General features: G+C 49.5%; 1 protein-coding gene across 6 annotated transcripts in view; it reads right to left on the reverse strand.

Annotated features, from left to right (window-relative positions):
* The window catches only part of ndst1b (N-deacetylase/N-sulfotransferase (heparan glucosaminyl) 1b), a 320,572-nt gene that overhangs the window by 40,662 nt on the left and 266,052 nt on the right, over positions 1-13,858 (reverse strand). For all 6 annotated transcript variants that reach the window (XM_072512714.1, XM_072512712.1, XM_072512713.1 and 3 more), the window contains 2 exons: positions 7,329-7,511; positions 5,154-5,250 (listed from right to left, as the gene is read on the reverse strand). In XM_072512714.1, coding sequence (XP_072368815.1) covers positions 5,154-5,250; positions 7,329-7,511 — 280 coding nt within the window. The remainder of the gene's footprint in view (positions 1-5,153; positions 5,251-7,328; positions 7,512-13,858) is intronic.

The following is a 13,858-nucleotide window of genomic DNA, read 5'->3' on the forward strand; positions in this document are numbered from 1 at the left end:
ACCAAGTCTTCCCGACTCTCATACTCCAACCCCCTTGAAATAAGGGCCAATACCGCCATGGTAGCACAGTGGTTACCACTGGTGCCTCACAGCACCAGGAATCCGGGATCAATTCCGGCCTCGGGTGACTGTGTGGAGTTTGCACTTCCTCCCCGCGTCTGCGTGGGTTTCCTCCGGATGCTCCGGTTCTCCCCCCCCCCCCCCCCCTGTCGAAAGATGTGCAGGTTAGGTGGGCGGCACAGTAGCACAGTGGGTAGCACTGTTGCTTCACATCGACAGGGTCCCAGGTTTGATCCCTGGCTTTGATCACTGTCTGTGCAGAGTCTGCATGTTTTCCTTGTGTCTGCGTGGGTTTCCTCCGGGTGCTCCGGTTTCCTCCCACCCTCCAAAGACGTGCAGGTTAGGTGGATTGGCCATGATAAATTGCCCTTAGTGCCCAAAGGGGTTGGGGAGGGTTGCTGGGTTACAGGTGTGGGCTTAAGTGGGGTGCTCTTTCCAAGGGCCGGTGCAGACTCGATGGGCTGAACGGCCTTCTTCTGCATTGTAAATTCAATGTCTATGATTGGCCACGCTAAATTGCCTCTTAGTGTCCAAAAGTTAGGTGAGGTTGCATGGATAGGACAGGGGGAGTGGGCCAAGACAGGGTACTCTTTCGGATGGTCGGTGCAGACTCGTTGGGCTGGATAGACACCATGCGCAACAGGAATTCTATGGATTCCATTACTCTTCCTGAATACCTGCTGCACCTGTGTGCTAGTGTTCTGTGTTTCGTGCACGAGTACCCTTCCAAAGTGAACAACTTCACATTTTCCCACATTATACTCCATTTGCCAACTTTGTGTCCACTTACTTAACCTCTCGATGTCTCTTTGCAAACACATGGTAATGAGGCTGACTGTGAGGCCAAAGGAAAGGTCTTTCACTATAGAGACGAGAAGATCCTAAATTACTGAAATGATTCACGTTTGGTTTTACAGTCCCGAAAGACGAGCTTGTTAAGTGAATTGGACATTCTGAATTCTCCCTCTGTGTATCCGGACAGGCACTGGAGTGTGGTGACTAGGGGCTTTTCACAGTAACTTCATTGCAATCTTAATGTAAGCCTACTTGTGACACAAATAAAGATTATTATTACTATGTGGGGTTTACCTAAGATGGAAACTTTTCTAAATTATGACAAAGGAGCAAATTTAATGGAACCATGGGACGAAAGTTGGGAAAGACATTATGTGATGGGTTCCTTTTTTAAAAGAAACACATTTCATGGTAACTGTTTTGTGATATCTTCTGATTTGTCATTTTCTTTCGTCAATTTCGAGTGCCCAGTTCTATTTTTTCCAATTGAGGGGCAATTTAGCGCGGCCAATCCTCCTACCCTGCACATCTTTGGGTTGTGGGGGTGAGACCCACGTGAACACGGGGAGAATGTGCAAACTCCACACGGGCAGTGACCCAGAGCCGGGATCGAACCTGGGACCTCGGCGCCGTGAGGCACCCTTTTGATTTTGCCATGACCTCTGGCAGGGAGGGAGGTGGATTTGATCTGATTGACTGGCGGAGCAGGCCCAAAGGGCCGAATTGCCTAAATCTGCTTCTAAAAAAGATTCCTATGTTTGTATCCATCTCACAACTTGACCTTTCACCTATTTTTGTGCCATCTGCAAATTTGACTACAGTACATTTGCTTCCTTCCACCAAGTCATTAATATATAGTGTAAACAGTTGTGGTCCCAGCACTGATCCCTGTGGAACCCCCCTGGTTACAGGTCGCCAACCTGAAAGTGAACCCCTTATCCTCACTTGCTGGTTCCTGCCCATTAGTCAATTCTCTACCCATCCAATATACTACCGCCAACACCAGGGGTCTTATCTCATGACTTAACCTTTTCAGAGGTACCTTGTTGAACACCTTCTCAAAGTCCAAATACAGCACATCTACTGGTTCCCCTCTATCTATTCTGGTTGAGACCTCCTTGAAAAACTCTAATAAATCAGTCAGACAGAAATTCCCTTTCTTGAGCTGACTCTGCTTGGTCTGATCATGGTTTTCCAAATGTGCTGCTATTACTTCCTTAATAATTGATTCCAACATTTTTCCAACAATAGACGTTAGGCTAATTGGCCTATATTTACCCGCTTTTTGCCTCCCTCCCTTATTGAATATGGTGTCACATTGGCAGTTGTTTTATCCTCTGGTACTTGCCTCACAGTGCCAGGGAGCTAGGTTCGATTCCAATCTCAGGACTGTCTGTGCGGAGTCTGCACATTTTCCCCGTGTCGGCGTGGGTTCCCTCCGGGTGCTCCGGCTTCCTCCCACAGTCCAAAGATGTGCAGGTTAGGTGGATTGGCCATACTAAATAGCCCCTTTGAGCCCAGGGATTTGCAAGTTAGATGGGGTTACGGGAATAGGTCGGGGTGGTGGGCCTGTGTGCGATGCTCTTTTGGTGGGTCAGTGCAGACCTGATGGGCCAAATGGTCTCCTTCTGCACTGTAGGGATTCTATGATTCTCCAGAATCCAAAGGTTTTGGGAAAACTATAATCAACGCATCCACCATCTCTGTAGCTACTTCGTTTAGAATTCTAGGATGAAAGCCATCTGAGCCAGGGGACTTATCTGCCTTTAGCCCCATTAGTTTATCTAATACTACTTCTCTCATGATGATGATGACATTTAATTCCTGCCCGTATTCTTTAGTATTAATGAGATATTTGAACTAAAATCCATCGTAAAGACTGATGCTAAATATCTGTTTAACACCTCACCATTTCCTTGTTCCCCAGAACTATCTCCCCAGATTCATTTTCTAAAGGGCTTATGTTCACTTTCTCCTCTTTCTTCCTTTTTATATATTTAAAGGAGCTCTTGTCAGTTTTTATATTCCTCACTGGTTTACCCTCAGTTTATTTTCTCTCTATTATCTTAATAGTCCTCCTTTTCTGGATTCTGAATCTATCCCAGCCTTTGGGGCTTTCACTGACCTTTGCCTCCTTATATTCTTTTTTCTTTCAACTTAATATTCTCCTTAACTTCCTTGGTTAACCATCGTTGGTTTATTACTCTCTTAGAATCTTTCTTTCTTACTGGGATATACTTTTTGCTGAGAGTCATGAATGACCTGTCTGCCACTGCTCGTTTACTGTATTTCCTGCTAATTTATCTGCCCAGTCCACTTTATCTAACTCTATCCTCTTTTCATTGCAATTCCCTTTATTTAAGTTGTACATCGTTGTTTCCGACCCAAGTTTCTCACACTCAAACTAAATTCCAACATGTTATGACCACAACTTCCTCGGGGAGTTTTTACTCTTAGGTCATTTATAAAACCTGTCCCATTGCCCATTACCAGATCCAAGATATCCTGTTCCCTAGTTGGCCCAGGTTTGCACTGTCAGTTTGTCTACCCTATTCTGAATGTTTTATGCATTAAGATACAAAGCATCTAGGCGTACCTTTTTGCCATTTTTAATCATCTTTTTAAACTGTTTTTTTCATTAAGGGGCAATTTAGCGTGGCCAATTCATCTACCCTGTACACCTCTGGGTTGTGGGGGTGAGACCCACGCAGACGCGGGGAGATTGTGCAAACTGCACTGGGGCAACAGCGTAGATGTTTGTTTGTGTCCCGGGATGGGGGGGGGGTGGGGGTTGATGTGTGTCTTGAAACAATGGCAATGTCCCTCCAAGCAATACTGAGGAGGACGGGCGCGCAGGGGGATGCGTAAGAGCAAAGGTTGAGCATGAGTACTCAGGATTATTGGGTGCCCTGTGCCTTCCAGTAACCAGCTTCGTCCTTTCATGGTCATGAATAGATCTGTGTTGTAAGGAGAATTATAATAGCCAATTATAGATTATTGATTCATTGATGTTTTAGGTACTGATTGAGTGCACAGCTAAAGAGTGGAATTATTCAAAATGCCATGACTGTGAAAAGATAGTCTTTGTTTCAGATAATGAATCAACTATTGAACTTTAGGGTCTTGTCTGTAAATATTCAGACATTGTTTCAACGAATGTTTCATATAATGAATAGACTATTGTATTTCAGAGCATTTAGCAATAAGAATGTATCAACCAATTAGTTGCAGCAAGGTCTATGGCCAGCAGTGGCATGAGAAACCTATTCTCATGAGGTGGCGCACGTAGACACTGAATTAACTTTGATGGACATCAGTAAATCTTACGTAATGGCCAATGTTTGATTAATAAATCATCCGCTAGGTAACAAACATCTATTTGAACAAATCAGGAGGTCTCAGCGGAGAATTAGAAACCAATGAGAGTAAATGTTTGGGCAGCACGGTAGCATAGTGGTTAGCACAATTGCTTCACAGCTCCAGGGTCCCAGGTTCGATTCCAGCTTGGGTCACTGTCTGTGCGGAGTCTGCACAACCTCCCTGTGTGTGCGTGGGTTTCCTCCGGGTGCTCCGGTTTCCTCCCACAGTCCAAAGATGTGCAGGTTAGGTGGATTGGCCATGATAAAGTGCCCTTAGTGTCCAAAATTGCCCTTAGTGTTGGGTGGGGTTACTGGGTTATGGGGATAGGGTGGAGGTGTTGACCTTGGGTAGGGTGCTCTTTCCAAGGGCCGGTGCAGACTCAATGGGCCGAATGGCCTCCTTCTGCACTGTAAATTCTATGATGATTCATGAGGGATCAGACCATCAATAAGGATTCCCTTAAAAGTAAGACCTTGTGGTCAAGGTTTCATTCCTGAATTCCTGCCTACCTGAATTCTTGAATCATCTATCCGTTTGATTGTGTTCAAAGTGATTTCTTTATGTTTTTATGTTTAATGATTTTTAAGCATGTGTTTGACCCTTGTATGTATTGTTTGATATTTTGTTTCTAAGTTTTGATTCAGTTCTTATTCAAGTGAATAGTTAGCAATGAAGTTGTATTTTTGACACCTCCAATCAACCAGACTATCAATTCTCACTGGTAGATAAAATAAGAGATCCTACACCAATCAGCATGAATTCAGTATAAATCGTTGCATCCTTTGAAATTTGGTATTCTTGTGTCTGTCCAGTTGAGTGCAAGACGAAACATGTCCCTTTTTTTCAGTGACACTCAAGAATTATAAACCTTCACACGACAGAGAAAGAGAGCGGCTATCATTTTTAAAAATCTTGCAGCTTGGTGTTTAAACCATTACCTGACTTTTGAGGTCCAATAATGAGTAGTTTCGGAAGTCGGTCACATGTCTTTTCTTTTGACCAGATATCTTTGTGTCTCCGATCTTCGCAAGGATCCTGAGAATGAGCAGACATAAGATTATTATCCATGCGTGTAATGTGACCACACTGCTTGCTGCCCGCACGCCCCCCCCCCCCCCCCCACCCCGCGCAAAAGAAAAGGTTGGAAAGGGTGGTGCCTCTAATGTCTGCCCAGAGGGTCTCGCCAGAGAAATTTGAATTTGATACAGACTGACTGTATTCCCGGCATCGCATCAGCGATAGGATGTGGGAGGGGGTCAGCAGCTGGAGAGAGAGTGTAGCCACCTGAGTTGGCCACTTCCCGACTTAAAATGGAGAACCGCAAAGGCTGAAGGGAAATTCAGCCAACACAGGCAAAAACTAGCAAATACAGAAATCATGTGTATTGAAACCTGTAAGGAACCAGACAGCACTGAAACCAGCAGCCATCTGCATAGTAAAGCATTTCCAGGGCACAATGGCAACAGTTGAGGTGAATAAAGCCAAGCCAGACTCCTCAGCGCCAGCAGGAGCCAAGGCAAAGGAAGGCCAACGGACATTTAGGGACCGCCCAACGATCAGGGAACAACTCCAGTGTTGGAGAAATTGATCCAAGTGATCGGAACGCAGTCCAATCACTTGGAACCAGGTACGGAGTCCACCCCGAAGGGCGGGAAGCCCTGGGGACTATAAAGTAGAGCCCCCAAGTTCAAATCGTCCTTCTTTGGCAGGGTCACTCAGCAACTTGAACCAACCCTTGACAGTGACCTGCCTCGCTGCCTCCAACCAAGTAAGTCTCAAGTCAACGCTCGGTACGAGATAGGCGCTCCTAGCTACCAGTCCATACCAGCTTTTGAATCCTGCAGACTCAGGACCTGGACGAAAGGCCATTTGTTCCTCTGACCTGGTGGGCCAGTCCGAAGCTAAGTATAGGCCTTTTAGTGATAGGAATAGCCTAGAAAGTAGAGTTTATGCATGAGTAGTGATTTACTGTGTATAACAAATGTGCTTTGATTTGAATCTTACTAATTGGTGTGTTGAGTTATTGATCATTACTTGAACTTGAACCTCGTGGCGATATCATAAAGATACCTGGCGACTCTAGAGCAAAGGTTAAACAAACAGAGCAAATTACGATTTAAGAGCCAACCAAAAGTTAGCAACAGCGTGAGGCCAGAGGTTGGAGGGAGGGGAGTGGAATTGCAGAATCCAGAAATGGGATGCCGGAGCGCAGTGAGTCGCAGTATCCCTCTGTCCCTCCCCCGCAGTGCAATGAATGGAGTGTAACTGACCCCTCCTGCTTTCAACCCTTAAACAGGGTTGTGAGGTTGAGCAGTGTTGAAACAGTGACGTTCTCTAATGAGTGCACAGAAATCATATAATGTGCCACTCAGCAATACGGGTACTGCAAACAAGTGTGAATACAACACAGGGATGTGGTGATTTAACTGGGTTAAATCACCATTCCTCCGAGGGCTGTAGGTGGTTACCGAGATAGGTAGGGTTGCAAACTGTGATTAAATATATTCCTGGAGGTTTCATCACATGATTTGCCTGACCATCCAACACTCCACCCTTATGATGCACGGCCTTCCTACCCCAACTGGAAAGCAAGTACTCATTATCCAATTGGATAATTGAGTGGGGTGCTCTTTCCGGAGGACGGTGCACACACGATGGGCCGAATGGCCTCCTTCTGCACTTTGGATTCTATGATGATGTTTGACTGTCAGGCAAACAGCCTTTTCCCCACATTTTCAACATTTTAATATTTGTTAAAGAGAGAAGTTCAAAGGAAGTTTTAAAAAAGCATCTTTTTCAATGTCCCGATGAGTTATCTCCGGGGTCGCACACAGCGGTGTCCTGGAGATTGATCTTCAATTCCCGGAGAGTCCAGGCCGATCCTGGAGGGTGGCTGACCTTAGAGAAAGGAGCGAAGAGTGGTTGAACAAGGTGCCTGTGGAATTGCAGTAGATCGGAGCCTTCAGTGGAGGAGCGAAACGCAGGAGGGTAAAAGAAGACATGACAACAATCTGCCCCAGCGAACTGCAGCTCGTCTGCAAAATTGAAATATTTCCTCACTCCCACACAACACTTGAGGTGCTGCCCACCATCTTAGTGCAGCATTTACCCACCTGCCAGAGGGGGTCCTTCTCCTCAGGAAAGAGCTGGAAGTATTTCTGAGCAAGTTGGACAGGGGGGAGCGTCTGGAGCTTCAGGTTTGTCCAGCACTGCACAAAACTGATCAGATTCTTAAAGGTGTACAGTCCCAGGCGGTCGTTCCCGTAGTTTGACAGGTGCGTCATAAAGATGCTGATCTGAAAGGTGGAGAAAAGGAGGTGATCAGTAGGGCGGCCGGGCCACTTTCAGACGCCAACCCCGTCTCTGTTGGGCTGTTGTAGGCTGCAAAGAGACATTGATAGGATGCAGAGCTGGGCCGAAAAATGGCAGATGGAGTTTAACCCCGATAAGTGCGAGGTGATTCATTTTGGTGGGAAAAATTTGAATGCGGATTACAGGGTCAACGGCAGGGTTCTGAGGAATGTGGAGGAACAGAGAGATCTTGGGGTTCATGTCCACAGATCTCTGAAGGTTGCCACTCAAGTGGAAGAGCCGTGAAGAAGGCCTATTGTGTGTTAGCGTTTATTAACAGGGGGCTTGAGTTTAAGAGCCGCGGGGTTATGCTGCAACTGTACAGGACTCTGGCGAGACCACATTTGGAGTATTGTATGCAGTTCTGGACACCTCATTATAGGAAGGATGTGGAAGCATTGGAAAGGGTGCAAAGGAGATTTACCAGGATGCTGCCTGGATTGGAGGGTAGGTCTTATGAGGAAAGGTTGAGGGAGCTAGGGCTTTTCTCATCGGAGCGAAGGAGGATGAGAGGCGACTTAATAGAGGTTTATAAGATGATGAGGGGATAGATAGAGTGGACGTTCAGAGACTATTTCCTCGGGTGGATGTAGCTGTTACAAGGGGGCATAACTATAAGGTTCAGGGTGGGAGATATAGGAGGGATGTCCGAGGTAGGTTCTTTACTCAGAGAGTGGTTAGAGTGTGGAATGGACTGCCTGCTGTGATAGTGGAGTCGGACACTTTAGGAACTTTCAAGCGGTTATTGGATAGGCACATGGAGCACACCAGAATGACAAGGAGTGGGATAGCTTGATCTTGGTTTCGGACAAAGCTCGGCACAACATCGAGGGCCGAAGGGCCTGTTCTGTGTTGTACTGTTCTATGTTCTATGTTCATGTCCCTGACCAGGGCTGCAAATCTAACCTTAGGTCTCCCAGTCCAATGTACATGTCTCAAAATGAGTTAGCCCATTACATGGTAAAGCTAACCCATTACATGGTCAGGTTAACCCATTTTCTTCAGCGAACCTTCACACACACACTTTTTTTTTACCCTCTGGCGATTAGCGGGGGAAATGGGGGAAGGATTCCCGACCTGCTTATCGGCTCGTTGAACCTTGTTATGAAAATTCCTGCCAAGGGCAACAAGCCCTGACGTTGGACTTGAACCCAGAGATTTTGGTCCCGAGGTGGGGCCGTGGCCCACCGTGTCACAAGGCCTCTCGTTAACCCGTTACACGGTAAAGTTAACCCATTAAATGACAAGAAAAGACTGAACTTAAGGAAAAACTGAGCTCCATGAAAAACTGAACTCCATAACTGCTTTGAGCCACAACTGAAATAAGAGGACATTGTAGTTTTATGTTACCCTCCAAGGGTGGGGCACATGGGGCACCAGGAAGGTGGAGCTCCCAGCTTTTCCCCTCCCCCTGTACCAGGAGTCCCGGTTCAGCTTCTGTAACACTGCCCACCTTGTGAGGGGTTAGACTGAGAGCACCATCCCTCTCAGGGACTGAGGGACGTGAATTTCAAATCAGAACGAGTTTCGATCGACAGCTAGAGGGAGAAAAGTCGCAGAATGCTCTCAACTATCGACACATTCCCCGGGCGATGACAAGAGACGGATTCAATCGGCTGACGACATGAGATTGAGCAAAAGGCGAACGTGCGACCGTTAACTTGCATCTAATAATCCTTCAGTCTAAAAACTCTTCCCAACATGAAAGACAGCGGAGGGTGTCAGCAGTACCTCGCTAGGCTATTGTCCAATATGGGCACTCCATAACCACGATATGCCCTGAGGTGGCATCAGTGCTCTCAAGTCTAACCCCTCACGACCTTTCTTCACCACCCACGATCACCAAGATCGGCCTGCCTGGCACACTGGCAGCCCCCGGCCCCTGTCGCCCCCTTCATGAGGGAATGCCGCCATTGAGGTGCCCTCATCCTCCATCTGTAGCCCCAGCAGTGGACACCACTGAGCTTCTGGCCCCCTGATTGGACAGCAGCTCTTTGTTCTGTGGGGTGGGGGGGGGTTGTATGTGGGTGGGTAGGAGAGGCCTGTGGGGGGTCGCTGTCCTTCATGGGACTCAGTAAGATGTCCAACACCGGCATCTCCACTTCATAGGATAGTCATTTCCATAGTTGCTATCCAAGGCTGCTAGTGGCAATATGCCTCCCCGGGTCCCACCATGTGTTTAAACTGGGCCACCTCCCACTTTTAGCTCCAGTGAAGGGCTTTCTGCCTCTCCGTAAGGTTAAGCCCATGGCCTCTACTTCACTCATTCTCTCACTGTCTAGTGAGTCACCATCGTGGGTTATTAATTCAGACGATGGTGAATTCTACAGCCTCACAACTGTGTGTTAAAAGGTTCATCTTATTCTGTCCTAAATCTCCTCCCACATTTATTCTTATATTCTTTATACCAAAGCCCCTAACCCATTAATCACTAGAAGCAATCTGTCTCAATCTGTGTCCCATTCCTGCTTGAATTTTACACGTACATACCAAATCACCCCTTAATATTCTCTGTTCTAATTGGCAACAATCTCAGTCATAGTTGTTTCACATGAGACCATTCAGCCCATCGTGTCTGTGCCGGCCATCAAGCACCTATCTATTCTAATCTCATTTTCTTTTTAAAAAAAATATATTTATCAAAGTTTTTTAACACAATTTTTCTCCCTTACAAACAATAACCCCTCCCCCCGTAACAAAAGAGCGAGAAATTGCGCGGAGCAAGATATATACATGGCAAGATGATATATTTACACAGCTTTGTACACTGGCCCTCACCCGTACGTGCCAGTTTCCCCAACCCTTCATGTTATCTCTTGCTCATTCACCCTCCCAGGCAGTCCCCCCTCCCCCCCACCCCCCACCCTCCCAGGATGTCCCCGCGCCCCCCCCCCCCCAGGTTGCTGCTGCTGCTGACCGACCTTCCTCTAGCGCTCCGCGAGATAGTCTAGGAACGGTTGCCACCGCCTGTAGAACCCCTGCGCAGACCCTCTCAAGGCAAACTTAATTCTCTCCAACTTTATGAACCCAGCCATATCATTTATCCAGGCCTCCACGCTGGGGGGCTTCGCCTCCTTCCACATTAGCAAGATCATTCGCCGGGCTACTAGGGACGCAAAGGCCAGAATGCCGGCCTCTTTCGCTTCCTGCACTCCCGGCTCGTCCGCTACTCCAAATCTTGCTAGCCCCCAGCTTGGCTTGACCCGGACTTTCACTACCTGAGATATTGCTTCCGCCACTCCTCTCCAGAAGCCCTCCAGTGCCGGACATGACCAAAACATATGGACATGGTTCGCCGGGCTCCTGAGCACCTTCCACATCTGTCCTCTACCCCAAAGAACCTGCTCAACCTCGCCCCCGTCATGTGAGCTCTGTGAACCACCTTAAATTGTATCAGGCAGAGCCTGGCACATGAGAGGGAGGAATTAACCCTACCTAGGGCATCAGCCCACAGACCTTCCTCGATCTCCTCCCCCAGCTTCTCCTCCCATTTACCCTTCAACTCTTCTACCAGCGCTGCCCCCTCTTCTTTCATCTCCTGGTGTACTGCCGACACCTTGCCCTCCCCGACCCATGCACCCGAGATCACCCTGTCTTGAATTTCTTGTGCTGGGAGCAACGGGAATTCCCTCACCTGTCGCCTCACAAAAGCCCTCACCTGCATATATCTAAAGGCATTTCCCGGGGGTAACTCAAACTTCTCCTCCAGTGCCCCTAGACTCGCAAACGTCCCGTCAATGAACAGGTCCCCCATTCTTCTAATCCCCACCCGATGCCAGCTCTGGAACCCCCCGTCCATATTCCACGGGACAAACCGGTGGTTACCCCTGATCGGGGACCACACCGATGCTCCCATTGCACCCCTGTGCCGTCTCCACTGGCCCCAGATCCTTAGCGTTGCCGCCACCACCGGGCTCGTGGTATACTTTGGCGAGAGCATATAGCGACACCCGATGCTCTTCTCCCCCTCGGACCACCCCCCTCCATTTATTAGACTCCCTCAATGACATGGCCAATGGCTCGATCGCCAATGCGAACAACAGGGGGGACAGGGGGCACCCCTGCCTCGTCCCTCGGTACAGTCGAAAGTACTCCGACCTCCGCCGGTTCGTCACTACACTCGCCACCGGGGCTCTGTAAAGGAGCTTAACCCAACTGATAAACCCTCCCCTGAACCCAAACCTACGCAGCACCTCCCAGAGGTACTCCCACTCTACTCGGTCAAAGGCCTTCTCCGCATCCATAGCTACCACTATCTCCGCCTCTCCCTCCACCGATGGCATCATCATCACGTTTAAGAGCCGCCACACGTTACTGTTTAATTGCCTGCCCTTTACGAATCCCGTCTGGTCTTCATGGATCACCCCCGGTACACAGTCCTCGATCCTCGTGGCCAGCACTTTTGCCAGCAACTTTGCATCCACATTAAGGAGCGAGATCGGCCTGAACGATCCACATTGCAGTGGGTCCTTGTCCCGCTTTAGGATCAAAGAAATTGTCGCTTCCGACATTGTCGGAGGCAGTGTCCCCTCCTCTCTTGCCTCATTAAAGGTTCTCACTAGTAGAGGGGCCAACAGGTCTACGTACTTCCTGTAGAACTCCAACCGGGAACCCGTCCGGTCCCGGGGCCTTCCCCGCCTGCATGCTCTCCAAACCTTTGCTCAGCTCCTCCAACCCAATTGGTGCCCCCAAACTAGCCACCTCTTGCTCCTCCACCCTCGGGAATCTCAGCCGGTCTAGGAATCGTCTCGTCCCCTCTTCCCCCGCTGGGGGCTGGGATCTGTACAGCTCCTCATAGAAGGCCTTGAATACCTCGTTTATTTTCGTCGCACTCCGCACCGTGGCTCCCCTTCCATCCCTGACTCCCCCTATTTCCCTCGCTGCCATCCTCTTACGGAGCTGGTGTGCCAGCATCCGACTAGCCTTTTTCCCATACTCGTAGGTCGCCCCCTGCGCTTTCCTCCACTGTGCCTCCGCCTTCCCTGTGGTCAACAGGTCAAACTCGTCTGGAGCCGTCGTCTTTCCCCAAGTAATCTCTCCTCAGGGGCCTCTGCGTATCTCCTGTCCACTCGCAAAATCTCCCCCACTAACCTCTCCCTTTCCATGCCCTCTGTCTTCTCCCTATGGGCCCTAATGGAGATTAGCTCTCCCCTGATTACTGCCTTCAACGCCTCCCATACCACCCCCACCCGCACCTCCCCGTTGTCGTTGGCCTCCAAGTACCTTTCGATACACCCCCTCACCTTCCCACACCACCTCATCTGCCAGCAGTCCCACGTCCAGCCGCCACAGCGGGCGTTGGTCCCGCTCCTCTCCCAGCTCCAGTTCCACCCAGTGCGGGGCATGGTGTAAAACGGCTATGGCCGAATACTCCGTCCCCTTCACCCTCGGGATGAGCGCCCTACCCAGTACAAAGAAATCTATCCGGGAGTAGGCTTTGTGTACATGGGAAAAGAAAGAAAATTCCCTGGCCTGCGGCCTTGCAAACCGCCATGGGTCCACTCCCCCCATCTGATCCATAAACCCCCTAGATACCTTGGCCGCCGCCGGCCTCTTTCCAGTCCTTGATTTGGAGCGGTCCAGTGCTGGATCCAACACTGTATTGAAGTCCCCTCCCATTATCAGGCCTCCTACCTCCAGGTCTGGAATGCGCCCCAACATGCGCTTCATGAATCCAGCATCATCCCAGTTCGGGGCGTATGCGTTTACCAACACCACCCACGTCCCTTGCAGACTACCGCTCACCATCACATATCGCCCTCCATTGTCCGCTACAATAGTCTTGGCCTCAAATTACACCCGCTTTCCCACCAATATTGCCACCCCTCTATTCTTCGCATCCAGTCCCGAGTGGAATACCTGTCCTCCCCATCCCTTTCTTAGCCTGACCTGGTCCGCCACCTTCAGCTGTGTCTCTTGGAGCATGGCCACGTCCGCCTTCAGTCCCTTTAAGTGCGCGAACACTCGAGCCCTCTTTACCGGCCCATTCAAGCCCCTCACGTTCCACGTTATCAGCCGGATTGGAGGGGCTCTCACAACCCCGCTCCCCCCGCCCCCCCCCCCCCCCCCCCGGCCGACTAGCCATCTCCTTGCCAGTCCCGTGTCCACGCCGCCCTCACCCTCCAGTCCCCCAGATGGGGGACCCCCGCCCCGACCACCTCTTCTGTGTCCCATTCCCTTTCGGCCAGTGCAGTAGCAACCCTTCCCCCCCCCCCCCCCCCTCCTCCCCCTCCCGCTAGACCCCTGTCTAGTTTTTTTGCTCCCTCCATCTCACTCCCGTAAGTCAGCTGAC

This window comes from Scyliorhinus torazame, chromosome 7, assembly GCF_047496885.1.
Source record: "Scyliorhinus torazame isolate Kashiwa2021f chromosome 7, sScyTor2.1, whole genome shotgun sequence".
Lineage (NCBI taxonomy): Eukaryota > Metazoa > Chordata > Chondrichthyes > Carcharhiniformes > Scyliorhinidae > Scyliorhinus > Scyliorhinus torazame.